This window comes from Colletotrichum tamarilloi, assembly GCF_030869305.1.
Source record: "Colletotrichum tamarilloi strain Tom-12 chromosome Unknown Scaffold_31.1, whole genome shotgun sequence".
NCBI lineage: Eukaryota > Fungi > Ascomycota > Sordariomycetes > Glomerellales > Glomerellaceae > Colletotrichum > Colletotrichum tamarilloi.
Genome location: NW_026849414.1, coordinates 129,298 through 143,874, shown reverse-complemented (window position 1 = coordinate 143,874; position 14,577 = coordinate 129,298). Strand labels below are relative to the sequence as shown.

Sequence of the window (14,577 nt, the reverse complement as noted above, 5' to 3'; positions counted from 1 at the left end):
GGCGACGACGACAAGTTCAATCAACTCGACCGCGTCCACCTCGCACTCTAGTCATCGACCGAGGCAGATTCTTCAAGACGCGATCTAATGATTATACGCAAGTAGGCTACGATTCCTTCGGTATGATGGGACCATTCTTCCAACAGTTCGAGACGCGACCGAAGCTGACTGGCATTGTCAAAAAGTGCAAGTCTTGGTCGATAGAGCAATGCGAACCCTCCAAGATGTGAGAGCCGTTAACAAACGATTGATAGTACTTAGTCTTGAACATGGCTCCGGTCCAAAAGTGTCGAAATGTTCGCCATAGTGCCCTACAGTACTCAGTTACAATGGATAGTGCTCGAGGACCGAGGGCAAGCCCAACCACACAAGACGACTTGCTTGGGTACTGCGTGCCGAATACCGACTTTAGAATCGTTGTGCCTTTCAGGAGTCGGAGCCGAAATTGTAACGATATGATAGACTTGTTGAAGAAAATGGAGCAAATTGTCTGGTAGGTTCTCTAGATACCACTCGCACCGGAGGCTTTTACTCAAATGCGTTACGTCAGACCCCGACCGCTAAATTTTTCTTTGCTTCAGTAGTAACTTTGGAAAGAAGTCCAACTGCGAACGATATTAGTTGTTGGCGTCGTCAGACCGAAGCCGACTGCGACTAAACAATAATTTCCGCCGTCAAAGTGACGAAACTCGTCCACATGCCTTCTCTAACAGACAGGCGCAGCCCGGACCCAGAAGACCCATGCGAGCATGAACACTTGAACAGAAAAATGGCAGAGACAAGGCGAAGAGCAGGTATTTTGACAGTTGCTATTGCATCAGGATGTTTGGATCTTGAACTCTAGGGTGAGCGGTCGAGTTTCCTATCAGACTTGTTTGCCCAGTGCTATCGCATATTATTTCGTTGTCCGGCCTCTAGGTACCGAAGTCTTGCTCTATGCCGTATGGAATTGTGGAAACATTGCGGAAGACTCCATGTACCAATGAACTCCACTGCTGGAATGGCATACATCTGTGGAATCACAGACATTCGCCCATGTCAAGTTGTGTTCGTTCAACCCCGGTGCACAATTGTGCTTGTCTCTCTGCGACTCCATTTCTTCCCACTTGACTGCGAGCGTTATGAAACATGCGAGACTGTCGTTACCCTGAGTGAGAGTACCCACGCGCTATTCCTGGGTGTCGGTCCAAAGACTGGTAGAATGGGCTGCCATAAGTCTGTGAGGTCAACGCTGGTGCTACTGGGGGTCGATCGGTTAGAGCTAACCGCTAACGTTTGATACGATTTCCTCATAGTCCCATTACGAATATAGCCTCGAGTCTACGACCAAGACTAATTAAGGTTAACTTGCTAGCTGCTATTGTAGTGGTATGCTTGCTCATTTGCCCCTCAATAGTGGCCAATCGATCTGCCTCTTACGTCCGTACGCAGTTGCGCGTGTCCCCTCTTTCTACTTCAGGAAAGCCGACGATTCGAACCGAGGTCCCCAGGACTATACAGGTGGCAACATTGGTAGCGAACAAGCGAAAATTAGGCGAAGACTTGGGGGAAGAGTCACGTAGTCTAGTCAAGTTCTCAACGTAGGGCTTAATGGGGCTGGTGCCAGCTATCCTCTGACCGACCTGGACACCGTCGTCTGAAGGGGCTCCTGGAGTGCCTGAGGCTGAAGACAGGACGAGCATCAATTAAACTCTGAATTGCTCAGAAGTCGTCAATGGACCGTCGACACTGCGCAAGAGGGATTGGAAACCCAGGAGTAGTCGATGCGGCACCAGGGACAACCTACCAGTTCAGCATCACAACATTCTGGAGTGATAGATGGAGGAATAGCCAATAGACTTCCAATCTTTCAAGAGCTTCTGATAGTCTACAACTCAAAAGACAACTCCAAGTAAAGCGAATGGTTCCGTTACAGCCGTCACCGGCAACTGGGTTCCGTCGGTAAACACGCCTTCGCCTAATATTTTAAGCGCGGCGCTTGAAGCGCGGCCACGTATTACATCGGCCAAGCGCAAGCACTTAATGAAGATGGCTTCAACAGTTTAAAGGAAGACAAAATGTCGCCAGTCAATCAACATATTCAATGTAGACGGAGATAATGCCGATACACAGAGTCGCCAGCATGTCGCAATCGAAACCTCGCATCCTTTTCTTCAGCGCCGTCCGCCATGCACTACAGGAGTATGAGGCTTTGAAGCTGGTGGCCAATCCCGAAGTGGTCACTAGTACCTCACGAGATCAGTTCTTCAGCGACTTGCGCAGCAAGTATCAGAATATCGAGGCTATTTTCAGAACGTCTTCTAGTGGAGTTGTAAATTATTTGTCACATTACCCTTCGGATTATTAACATTGACAGGTTGCTGGAAAGTTTGACGAAGAGTTCGTGAACCAATTGCCTACGTCTTTGAAGTACATCTGCCATACTGGCGCCGGATACGATCAGATCGACGTCGATGCCTGCACGCGGCGCAACATCATCGTCACTTATGCGCCAGACCCAGTCACGTCGGCCACTGCCGACCTGACCATTTTCCTTCTCCTCGGAGCCATCCGCCAGTTGAATCCCTCTTTTACTAGTCTAAGGAGCGGCAACTTCAAAAAAGGCCTCGACTTTGGCCATGATCCTCAAGGCAAGACATTGGGAATTCTCGGCATGGGCCGCATTGGTCGTGCAGTCAAGCGCCGGGCCGAGCCTTTTGGGCTCAAGACAATCTACCACAACCGGAAGCCGCTGTCGAATGATCTCGCTGCAGGCTGTCAATATGTTTCCTTCGATGAACTTCTCAGCACCAGCGATATTATCTCTGTCCACGTCCCGCTATCAGCCAGTACTACGCACTTGATCGAAGCCGCAGAGATCGCCAAGATGAAGCCGGGTGTAGTCTTGATCAATACCGCCCGTGGTGCTGTCATTGATGAGGCAGCTATGGCCGCCGCCCTGGATGAGGGCCACATCGCAGCGGTTGGGCTGGATGTCTACGAAAAGGAGCCACTGGTTGACGAGCGACTAGTCAAGAACGAAAGAGCATTGCTCGTACCTCACCTGGGAACCCACACCGTTGAGACACTTGGTCAGATGGAGTCGCTGGCCATAGAAAACGCACGCCGGGGTGTTTTAAAGGAAAGGTTGTTGACGGTCGTTCCTGAGCAGGCTGAGGCCTACGAGCAGTCCGCGTAGGAGCAACAGAGCTATGAATCTATGAGGCACGTCCATAGGCCACACGATCTTGCGACGTAGAAAGGGAAAATGACAAAATTTCCAACCATGTTCGATAATCCATGATTCCCGTGTTGGCCGTATTCAGTCGCAGGAGAGATCAGCGTGGGGCAATCGATGGGTACCCACATGTTTCTTCCCAAATTCGACTTCTCCGCGGAGCTTCCTTTGTCCGCGGCTCAAATATTACGCGCGTCTGGCCATCTCCTCCGTCTCTTAAGCCTTTGATCAGCGTCTCTCCACGGCCAATTGAGCCCGATCTCGGCAAGAAGCCAAGTATACCGTCAATACCTATGGCAGGCCAAGGAACCAAGAAAATAACTCGGAGTCGTGGGGCCTGCTTGGCCTGCAGAGCGCGAAAACACAAGGTGGGTTGAGAAGAGTCACTCATAACCTACAACCAGCAGAGGTTGCCTGACTGCTTGGTCAAACAACAGTGTAGTGGGGAGAGGTGCGCTCATTCCCGTCTGGTTGATGTTTTGTAATAACAAGAAAACTCATCGCTGTAGGCCAAAATGTGCACAATGCGGTATCAACAATGTGTCATGTCAGTGGCCTGAACAGAGAAAACGGTCAGTCTCTACCTTTGGTCGCCAAGCCAAGTCTCTTCTCCAGTCTTCCTCTTAAATTTCTATCTTACATGACTGACACTTAAGGCTTATGTAGTGGGCCTCCGAAGCATTACATCGTGACCATGGAAAAGCGTTTGATGGAAACCGAACAAGTTCTCTGCGCACTGTTGGCTCAAGTGTCAGGGGACCAACTGGAAAGAGCATTTCGTGATATCCCAAAAGCTGGCCTCCGATCGACTGGGGGTGCATCATCGGCCCATGGCGGAGCATCAATTGAGGTGGTCAAAGGAGAAAAGTTTGGCCCTGCGTACTGGGCCTCCCATCCTATCGACTCAGTAGAAGCTGTTCAGCGTTGGTGGGCAGAACGAACCTCGAAAGAACCAAGCGAGACGTCCAATCAAAATTCTCACGCGTCCGAGGTTGCTGCTACGAACGACACGCCGACTGATGATACACCAGGCGGCGATGAGAGTTACGGGGATGATGATATCGAGGAGTCCGAGGGCACGACGCGCGCAGAAAGCATGGGAGAAGATGGAGAAACCCTCGTGATAGACCCGGATATGTCAAGCGCCTTGGGGATACGCGACACGGGCGGAGGAGCTGTTGGGTTACTCTCAGCAGGGATGACGGGTTCTAGAGCCAACCTCGACACGAGAACGAGTGAAAAGAAGCGGCAGACGCGCCCGCCAGCTTTGGAAAGCTACGAAAGCGCATTCCTTTGGTAATTGCAGTTCCTAGGCCACGTCGCATCAAGGCTACCTCATGTGTGGCCATAGGTGAGGTACACAGCGATGAGAATACTTTAAGTAGGTCCGTAATACTATTATTATCTAGCCACGACCTCTTCTTATGAAGCCAAATGTAGATCATTGAAGTAATTCGTATCACGTCCTCAGAATCTCAAGAGCCTTTTGTTATCCGTAGCATTATCATGGCCAACTTGGTAGGAGGTCCTTGTTGGGGGCGAATGAATCGCATTTAGCTTCCCTGGGCGGATATCTTCGGCAGACAGCCGGGGTAACCTAACTCCGCCGCACCCCACCCCTCAAGGCGTTGTGCGTAAGCGCGTCTTTGACGACATTTACACATTTTGAGGGCGGATGAGAGCAAGCAGCATCGACGGAGCGTGGCTCGGCTTCCCATCAGCTTGGCAACAAGTTTCTCAACATGGCACCAGAGATCGGAAGTCTCAGGGCTCTTGCCAACGGGGAAAGCCAGTTTGTTGGCAGTTCTTCAGGTGTCTTCTTCATCAACACCGTTCGAAGGGCCTTCTCAACAGCCGAAGGCATCGAGGCAGACGATGGACGTCATGCTGCCGGAGCCGATACCCACGATGATCCATCTCCCGAAGATTGCATCGTGGGGGACAACGACCGAAATGACCCGGAGTCTTCGGGGGAGAGGCCAGGTTGCAGCAGCGCTAGTCGAGCGAACTATGAGTCGGATGCTGAGAGCTCACCGATGTCATCAGGGATGGATATCATGACTGATATGAGCTCATTGCCTGACTACACGATTGCTCGGGACCTCTTTCTTACATACTTCCGAATATGGCATCCTTTGGTTCCCTTTCTACAAGGGCCAGAGTGTCTAGCAGATTTGGAAAATCTCTACGCACCCGACTTCAACCGGCGCAGTTCAAGATCGCTCTGCCAATTTGTCATCTTCAAGTGCATCTTGAACGTTGCTAAGCTTGACACAGATGGGCCGCTCGACCTGGGATCAGCAGCTATACGTTCACCTTCAGACCTCTTACCAACTCTTAGCATGCTAGCCCTTCGTTGCGACACAATCTCTATTCAAGCGTTGCTAGCATCTCAAGTTTATTTCGTTTCTACCATGGCGCTACGCCATGCGTCGTCTGTCAGTGGCTTGCTGTCCAAGTCAATCTTTCAATCTGGCATGCATAGATGCCCAGTACGATACGACCATCTGTCTCCGGATGAGCGCTCAATGCGTAAGCGCACCTTCTGGAGCTTTTACGTCCTCGACCGTTTCATCAGCCAGTCACTGGGGCACCCGAATGGCATCCAGGACTCAGACATCGACGTATGCCCGCCAGGCCAGCGAGACCTCCATGAACCAGTTGCAAAGTCAGATCTTCACGGCCAAGTGGAGAACACTTTCCTACACCTACCTGCAAACCACCCCGAACGGTTGGCATCATCTCCAGCAGTTCAAGATAAGACCACGGAGACCTCGCCCGACGTAGACGAGGAACCTGGTAGACATGAGAGAGCCAGTACCGACCCTCCGCCATCCAGCATATCACCAAAGGCTGCCGCGATTCTCCGCCACCGTCAAGAGACACAAGCTGTTCTAGAACATCATGTTCGGCACTCACAGCTAGTGGGAAGAGTTCTAGAAGTCTTCCACAAGTCTATTCATGCTAGAGAAATGGATAATCAAACAATTTTGTTCCTGAAGGCGGATGTGACGGCCTATGGCAACGATCTCACAGAGCCGTGCTTCACCCCAGCCTTACAAGACATACCACAGCTAACTCCGGACCCCACCGTCTTTCCCTTCGTCAGTTACTATTACACCATACTTTTACTTAACCGTCCCTCCCTTTCACTTGACTCAAGACGTGCAGAGTTCCGTGACGCATTACAGACTTGCATAAATGCTGCATACGCGATACTCCGCATCATTGAGCAGTATTCAGAAGTGGGAGGTCCTTTGTTTTGGCCTGGATACATGTCAGCTGTGTGGATGAGTGGTCTAGTGCTGGCTCTAGCAGCGCGACTCAAAGTTTGCAATGTTGAGAAAGCTATATCGTGCGTATCATCAAAGTTGCCAGCTGGAGTGTTTTACCAATTCGCTAATGGGAAAGTAGAGGAATCGAGTCTTCGCTGCGACTGTTAAACAAGTTGACAAAACGATGGGCAATGGCTCGACACTGCAGAGAAGTCCTATCTGTCCTTCTTCAGGGTATCACACAGGGACCCAAAACACATAAGAGAGTCCGAAAAGATACCACTGAGGGCTCAGATCATGAGGATGGTCAAGATGCCACACAAAAGTCTGCCAAGCGAAGCAAGAGGAGGATAAGAGGCGCTAATGCGCCTGGGCGACAAGATCAGCCTCTTGGTACAAAGTCTCCGCGACGGCAACTACCAATATCAAACATCAACCATAACAATCAAAGTCCAATTCCAGCCCAACGGCAAAGAGATAGCAATCCCATTCTAAGGGTCTATGAAAGCCAAAGACAGAATCCTTTCAACTTCGAGACATCCGACCTCCCAAACAGCCCTCGGCCTAACCAGAGTCAGGCTCGTCAAACCGATGCAAGCCAGGTCTTCTCACCGCCTGACTTCAATTTCCAAAACAACATTTCATCTATGGGCTCTTATTTTGCTCCCATACCAACAACATTCCCGGATCGAAACAGAAACCCATCCAATCAGGGCATGGATGGACAGTTTGGAGTCACTGACAACTTTTTTGATATGTTCGATGGAGCTACATGGGGTTCACTGCTAGACATTGTGAACGATGCAGGAGCAGAAGCACAATATCTATACTAAGAGCGAAAAATTCGTCGTTTGGCGCCTGTGAAGCGTTTCGGTTGGACTTCGAATCTAATTAATGTCACGGCGGCTCACTGATTCTTTGGAGTTCAAAAGGCAACGTGGTCAGGCTACGTGGTCAGGCTACGTTATCGCTTAATCCTAGCTGAGAGAAGACTGGTCTAGGTAGGCAGTAAGAATCACATTAGAACCAATGTCGCTGTCAAGTTTCTACCCTGGTAATGGCCGGTCCCTTTACGCCTGTGACTGGATGAAAGCCTCTCCCTTTTTGATGTTTCCTCCCAGTTCATCAACGGCCACCTTCAAAAGACCCTTTTCATAATCAGACAAAGATCCAATGGCATGCGCGGTCTTGGCACCGTCAGGCCCGAAGGTCACCGGGACAGCAAAGTAGCTCACTCCGAGCTCGTGGGCGACAGCCTCACCTCCTTGCAACCCAGCTAGGTAGACATAGGCAGGCTCCACGATACCACTCTGGCCTTGAGAAGCCTTGATAATGGCTTGAGCAAAGCTAAGAGGGTATCATGATGAGCAACTATTCATGGACTAAACAGATGTGTTTCTTGAAAGGACTGGACTTACCGGAAACCAGCGTACGCCATGCATGTTGTCGCAGACCCAGCACCGGCCTTGGCTTTGACAATTTCGTCCCCGCCAAATTGGACTCCTGCAAATGCTACATTGGCTTGCGCGTTTACCATCTTCATGACGAATGAACTTACTGTTTGTGATAGCCTCAATCTGCTCTTGGCTAAGCTGTACTGAGGGCTGGGATTGGCTAATTAACGGCAAAATCGTTGCTCCGGAATGCCCGCCAACAACAGGTACCTTGAGATCCTGTGGGCTGATATTGCCAAGGACATCAGCAACAAATTTGGACCCGCGCACAACATCCAGTGTCGTGACGCCAAACAAGCGCTTGGGGTCGAAGACTCCGTGCTTCTTCAACACTTCGGCGGCAATGGGGACAGTGCTGTTGACTGGATTGGTGATAATTGCAACCAATGCCTTCGGGCAGAATTGGGCAACACCAGCAGCCAAGTCTGCAATGATGCTGGCGTTGGTCTTGAACAAGTCTAAAAGTGTGTAAGCCCAAAGATTCAGGTTGTGCTGGAGCTGAAGGCCTAACCATCACGAGTCATGCCCGGCTTGCGAGCAATGCCAGCAGAGATCAGTACGACTTCCGCCCCGCTAAGAGCCTTTTGAAGACCATCATTCTCGGGGAGATAACCCTTAACGACTGAAGGAGTATCAATGTGGTTGAGATCCGTAGCTACGCCCACAGCGTGAACAACATCGTAAAGTCTAAGATCTGTCACAAGAAGTGACTATGATGAAGTATGTCAGTTGCCTTGCACTGGACACCGTATGAGTGAGGCTTTTGGAGTCATACCGATTTGAGTAGGAGACTTAAGGGCTGCCCAATCTGCCCCGAGGCACCCAAAACAGCGACTTTGACCATATTGAAGGAAAATGAGGAGGTTTCTGCGTTTGAAGACCTTGAATTGCACGATTTTTGGTGGCAAGATGTTTCAGTGGTTCCCGAGGAGATGATCGAGATAACTTGAGGTAACAGAAGCATGTGAGTAAGATATCACCAAACTAAATGTAATAGCTCACATACAGTACGCAAGAAATATGGCGCCAGCTGAAAAGAAAAAAACCATACCCCGATACTATCTACCGATGTGCTCTAGATGAACATACAATAGCCTCACGGATGAAGTGACCGGGTAGAAGAAGGGTGTCGGCTTCCGGATCCCGCGGCTCATCATTTAAGCGAAAGCAACGCCGGTCTTCGCCCCGGAGCTGAAACGACTCCTCCGACTTCAGGAACACTCTGAACTCTTGTTAAACGTCTTATAAAAATCCATTTACATAAGTTAATAGTTGAGGTCACGGTAATTTTGGTCTCATCACATCGTTTCAACCAGTCGGGTCACTACCTACCGCCACAATGTCTCCGCAACCCCTCAAGATCGCAGTCATCCCAGGCGATGGCATCGGCGTCGAGGTCATGCCATGGGGTGTCAAGAGTCTCGAAGCCGTCGCCAAAATCTTCGGACTTACGCTGGAGTTTGAGTGGTTCGACTTTGCCAGCTGCGTATACTACCACAAGCATGGGCAGATGATGCCTTCGGACTGGAAGGAGAAGCTTCTCAAGTTTGACGCCATCTACTTCGGCGCTGTGGGCATGCCAGACCAAGTTCCCGACGATGTCTCTCTCTGGGGTAGCTTGCTCAAGTTCCGCCGCGAGTTCGACCAATACATCAACCTGCGTCCCTGTCGTCTGATGCCCGGCGTCACCTCTCCCTTGGCCAATCGGAAGCCAGGCGATATTGACTTCTGGATTGTTCGTGAGAACACCGAGGGCGAGTACAGCAGTATTGGCGGCAAAATATTTGAGGGAACCGACCGGGAGACTGTTATCCAAGAGACTGTCATGACTAGAGTTGGTGTTGACAGGGTTCTTCGTTATGCGTTCGACCTCGCTCAAAGCCGTCCTCGCAAGTGTCTCACAAGTGCCACCAAGAGCAATGGTATCAGCATATCCATGCCTTATTGGGACTCTCGTGTGGTAGAGATGGCGAAGAACTATGAAGATGTCCAGGTTGACAAGTACCACATCGATATCCTCACTGCCCACTTCGTACAACGCCCAGACATCTTTGACGTTGTCGTTGGAAGTAATTTGTTTGGCGACATTCTATCGGACTTGGGACCTGCTTGCACAGGTACTATTGCCATTGCTCCTTCAGCAAACATCAACCCAGATGGCAAGTTTCCTAGCTTGTTCGAGCCGGTGCATGGCAGTGCACCCGACATCGCTGGCAAAGGCGTTGCCAATCCTGTTGGCATGATCTGGGCTGGCCAGATGCTGCTCCAACACTTTGGCTTTACGGACGCTGCAAGCTTGGTACTGAAGGCCATTGAGAACGTGTTGGGACGCGCAGAAGCCGCGGTTTTGACCCCAGATATGAAGGGCTCAGGCAACACGACGGCGTTTGGAGCAGCTATTGAGGCGGAAATTGTGGCACTGGGGGAGAGGAAGTGAGTAGAGCACACTTGTTTCATTATGCCGTGGAGACGAAGATATATGTGGATGGCTGGAGTCTGAAGAAGACGTGGATTGAAGGAAAGTAACTAGAAAATGTCCGGCTCGGACCGCTAGGTCAATATCAACAATGGAAATGATTGATTATTTATTCTTAAGCTTGAAGTCAAAATGTGGGAACGATGAGAGTCACAATTAACTATGTACTCTCTTCAGCAAATAGCGATCTTCTGGGATTTGCAATATATATATATATATCGGCTTCTCGGCTTCTGCACGAGCCTTTGAGAGACTACTGGCAGCTACAGGGGAAAAGGTTGCAAAACAGATGGTATCGTCTATAAAGTTCACATACAGAATTCGATAATTACTTCACCTATATTTATGTCCTTATCATGAGTGAACATGGTTGTTTCTCTTCTCTAAAGTTTCGTAGTCATCATCACTCAGATTGGCAAATCATCTTCATTTGGGAGAATCTTGCTGGCGTCGCGAAAATGACCATTCCTCTTTCCACCCCAATCACGTTCACGAACATGACGTGATATTCATGCCGTTTAGAGTTGGTGAGTTGCTGCAATCTACTGATACTCTTACTTTACGAATAGCCCGAATCTAGCACCAATAGTGGACCGCTTTTAGTGCAGTTGGTAAATGCCCTCGTACCGGAGCTGACTGGATTCTCGGCCGAGAGACGGAGCCGCTAATGTTGCCAAGATCTCATGGGGTCGAAGGATTCGTCCAATTTCCCAAACGAAGTTCCTCCTTTTCTGATGTGAGATGCACGAGTGGTTTCTTCCGTCAGCCCATTTCGACATTCATTCAATTCGCCTCTTCGAGGCGCTTTCGGGCGCACTATGGGTGTCTTCTACGGCATGGTCACGATCGTCTTTCTCTTTGTAACGCACTTAGCAACGGCTCAGCTACCGACCAATGCCATTGAGCTCGACCTCGTGTTCCCCCGCGCAGGTGGGAAATACTCCCAAACAAACGACGGCTTCCCGGTCCTCTTTTCACTGCAAAACCCCAATGTCGCCTATCATTTCGGCTGGGTTGTCTCATGGGATATCTACAAGAAGCCTCATGGACAAATACAGAGACTACCTTTCAACACCATTGGGTCCATCCTGAAGAACGACACAACCTATCCCGACAACCCGCACATAGAGGCCCGCTACGCAGATGTACTTGACGTGGGCGAGTACACGTTCTCCTGGGCCATTCATACCGGACCTTGGTGTAATCTTTCCAAAACCTGGGTCGAGTATTCAGCCAACGAAAAGATCGGCAACGGCACTTTCGACTTCACCATTGAGCAGGGAGCCCCGACACCAACCTTCACTGGGACATGCCCAACTGCTTTGGGCATGATTAACTACGCGTCATTGACGACATATCACGGTCTTTATGATGGAGCGTACGACGATCCAGTCACCAGCCCGATGTCATGTGCCATCACGACCAATGTGACCTTCACAGCAGAGCCTTGTAGGGCAACAGTCAACGAAGCGCAGGCTACGAGTATCTCCAGTCAACTTCATTTGGGGACCTACGCAACTGCGTCAGCCACGGCTTCGCCGACGGGCTCCGCCGCTGCTGCCCAGCGAACGCTGAACAAGAGCCTAATATGGGCTGTCACGTCGGTCGTTGTTCTGTTTGGCGCTCATGTGGCCCAATGATGAATCATATGCCACGTACGGAAAGATGATATTCTTCGAGCATGCCTGCGCGTGCTGAAGATTGGCCACGGCCCCGAACTACTATTACTGTTACCCCATCCTGGCCAGTTTCATGTGGAAAGTCCGATGTCAACAAACCTCTATCCCGGCAACCCGCGTCCTGAATGGGTAGAGCCCAGAGAGATTGTATGCATGCTGCAGGGTTAGTGGGCATTTAAGCGGGAACGCGACGGGGCAGGCGGAAGCTCACGGATCACAGCCTAGATCGGGATGGCCTGCATCCTTGTGGGACTTGGGGATTAGAAAGAGATGAGGCTCACTAGTGTTCATGGTAAGTTTGACTCAAACAAACATCATCAATCTATGTTTTCATACTTTCGGCGTAGTCCGAACATCCAGTAACTTCATGACACTTTGCATCGAGTATGGATACGATGCCATTGATCTTGTCTAAAAGAAACTTCCAAATCGCGCCTAAAGTAGCCTTAACACAAGATCTTCGCCATTTTGGGTCTCAAGTGGGTCTCAACTTGTTTTTGCCAACTCAAATGCTGTTGGCCAAGACGGCTGAGGTGCTTCCAGCCGGAGGAGATGCCGAATTAGCCATCACCTGCATTGAGTCTCACGCGGTCATTTATGACCATGTGTCAAAAGGAACGATCACCCACGTTTACGTGCGGCGCAGGAGATGACTTTCTTCATAACTCCGGGGCGACAGGGAAGTGATCTCGGGGTCTCAATCCTCATGCGGTCGTGTCATTGCTTTTGCCTCCAGAAGCGCGTGTCAGCGGCACATGTGCTGCCTCTCTCGATCGTAGATCAATCATGACACCCCCCGACACTTTTCTCAAGGGTTTCTCAATCTTTTCCTGTAGATTCTCTCAATCCAAAACTCGCGCCGAGTTCCATCGATACTAATGGCGGCATCTGATGGATATTCCCTCGATACCAGATGACCCGAGCAGCCTCCCCTTGACGGGGACGTCGGCGTTCGTCGGAGAACCCCCCTCAACTCAGAATGATTATTTCATCGTCAAGGGTCTCTTCCGCATGGCCGGAATGACGACTGCCAACCCGATGACAGGTTATTCCCTCGTCGCCAAGCAACCTCCCGACTACTCCCACGAGACGAAGTTGCCCGGCGTTTTGGCAGGCCTCGTTTTCGTTATCCTAGCTGTTGTTGCGCCCACAGTTGCAAGAGCATGGCTTAGGTTGCGAAGAGGTTCGGTCATGCAGTTCGGCTGGGACGACTGGACCATCATCGTCGCTGCTGTACGTGCTAGACAGATGATAGATCGAAAATACCTCCATGAACTGACTCTGCCCCCGACAGCTTGTAGCTCTCGTTTACCCAATCGCGCAACTTCATTCCCTCGCAATCGGTGCAGCTTCCCTCCATGTCTGGGAAGTCACTTACGAACAACTCAACAACGGCGTCTTATTGGCCATGGTTTCCAAGACAGCATTCTTCGTTGCCGTGGGTATGATTAAGCTCTCCATAGCAACTTTCATGCGAAGACTAGCGGACAGACTCCCGAGGTGGTGGCGAATCGCATGCGACATTTTCATCGGATCGACTTTTGCATACATCTTACTCGCCATCTTCCTAAACGTCTTTGCATGCAGTCCGCCGGCAACGCAGTGGAACCTGGCAACCCGTGGAAGACGAGAGTCAGCTCCTTCGTGTATCAACATGGAAAGCCAGTCAAAGATTCTAACCGGCTTTCATGTGGCCCAGGGGCTCATCTTGATGACCGCGCCTGCTGTTATACTGTGGAAAATCAGGATAGGAATGGCAAAGAAGATTCGACTGTTCGCAATCTGGATGATTGGTGGTTTAGCAGTCTTGAGTGGTTTACTGCATCAGATTCTCCCCACGCTCACAAACGACTACACATGGGACTATACCGAAGCCCTGCTATGGGCATGCCTGGACTTGTCGTTAGGAGTTGTGACAGCTTCACTACCGGTATTGGACAGCTTGATGGAAGAGTACTGGAGAAGGGCGAAGACCACCATGGTCAAATCATACGGCGGAAATGCCTCATCCCTATCAAGAACCAGCGAAGATAGCGCATGGCCTTACACGAAGACTGCAGGCACAGACAAGAGTCGGAAACATGCGGCGAGGTCTCCTATCACCAACATCACAATCCCGGTGGAACGCTCAGAGTCTAGGGAGAGCATCGTAAAGAGGGAGGAGTATCACGAAACCAAGGTTGGCGCGATCGAAATGGGCATCTTATGCACTCAAGAGATTGAAGTGCATGTCTCTGATGCGGATGATGTGGAAAAGGGCCGGGCGGAAAGTCGTGGACCAAGGTCACCATCACCATTTTACCACAATAGGCCAGAGTGGCACGACAACTCATATAAGTTCTAATCGAAAAATTACTTAAGCCCTTGCCAAGTTCTATTGCCAGTGTGAAATGCGGCAATAGGCGAGACTGGTAGTGGTAAGTTAAACATGCTTTGATCAATTTACCACGCATAACTCTGAGTCAACCCACCTTTC

The 14,577-nt window shown here is 50.4% G+C and overlaps 6 protein-coding genes across 6 annotated transcripts; 5 read left to right on the top strand and 1 right to left on the bottom strand.

Annotated features, from left to right (window-relative positions):
- Nucleotides 1-2,122: 2,122 nt before the first annotated feature.
- On the top strand, nt 2,123-4,517 carry CTAM01_08673 (uncharacterized protein; the record flags this gene model as incomplete). Its single annotated transcript, XM_060524693.1, has 3 exons — nt 2,123-2,311; nt 2,357-3,174; nt 3,884-4,517. 3 exons carry the CDS (start codon nt 2,123-2,125, stop codon nt 4,515-4,517), a joined length of 1,641 nt encoding a protein of 546 aa, XP_060380640.1.
- Nucleotides 4,518-4,959: 442 nt separating this feature from the next.
- On the top strand, nt 4,960-6,418 carry CTAM01_08672 (Zn(II)2Cys6 transcription factor; the record flags this gene model as incomplete). Its single annotated transcript, XM_060524692.1, has 2 exons — nt 4,960-6,321; nt 6,389-6,418. 2 exons carry the CDS (start codon nt 4,960-4,962, stop codon nt 6,416-6,418), a joined length of 1,392 nt encoding a protein of 463 aa, XP_060380639.1.
- A 1,144-nt stretch (nt 6,419-7,562) lies between these two features.
- Nucleotides 7,563-8,790, bottom strand: CTAM01_08671 (malate dehydrogenase; the record flags this gene model as incomplete). Its single annotated transcript, XM_060524691.1, has 5 exons — nt 7,563-7,839; nt 7,911-7,995; nt 8,051-8,404; nt 8,458-8,656; nt 8,722-8,790. 5 exons carry the CDS (start codon nt 8,788-8,790, stop codon nt 7,563-7,565), a joined length of 984 nt encoding a protein of 327 aa, XP_060380638.1.
- A 495-nt stretch (nt 8,791-9,285) lies between these two features.
- CTAM01_08670 (D-malate dehydrogenase) lies at nt 9,286-10,383 on the top strand (the record flags this gene model as incomplete). The annotated part of the gene is made up of 1 exon (XM_060524690.1): nt 9,286-10,383. The coding sequence occupies one exon, from the start codon at nt 9,286-9,288 to the stop codon at nt 10,381-10,383; it is 1,098 nt and encodes a 365-aa protein (XP_060380637.1).
- An 857-nt stretch (nt 10,384-11,240) lies between these two features.
- Nucleotides 11,241-12,062, top strand: CTAM01_08669 (uncharacterized protein; the record flags this gene model as incomplete). The annotated part of the gene is made up of 1 exon (XM_060524689.1): nt 11,241-12,062. One exon carries the CDS (start codon nt 11,241-11,243, stop codon nt 12,060-12,062), a length of 822 nt encoding a protein of 273 aa, XP_060380636.1.
- A 930-nt stretch (nt 12,063-12,992) lies between these two features.
- Nucleotides 12,993-14,445, top strand: CTAM01_08668 (uncharacterized protein; the record flags this gene model as incomplete). The annotated part of the gene is made up of 2 exons (XM_060524688.1): nt 12,993-13,334; nt 13,396-14,445. 2 exons carry the CDS (start codon nt 12,993-12,995, stop codon nt 14,443-14,445), a joined length of 1,392 nt encoding a protein of 463 aa, XP_060380635.1.
- Between the last annotated feature and the right edge of the window lie 132 nt (nt 14,446-14,577).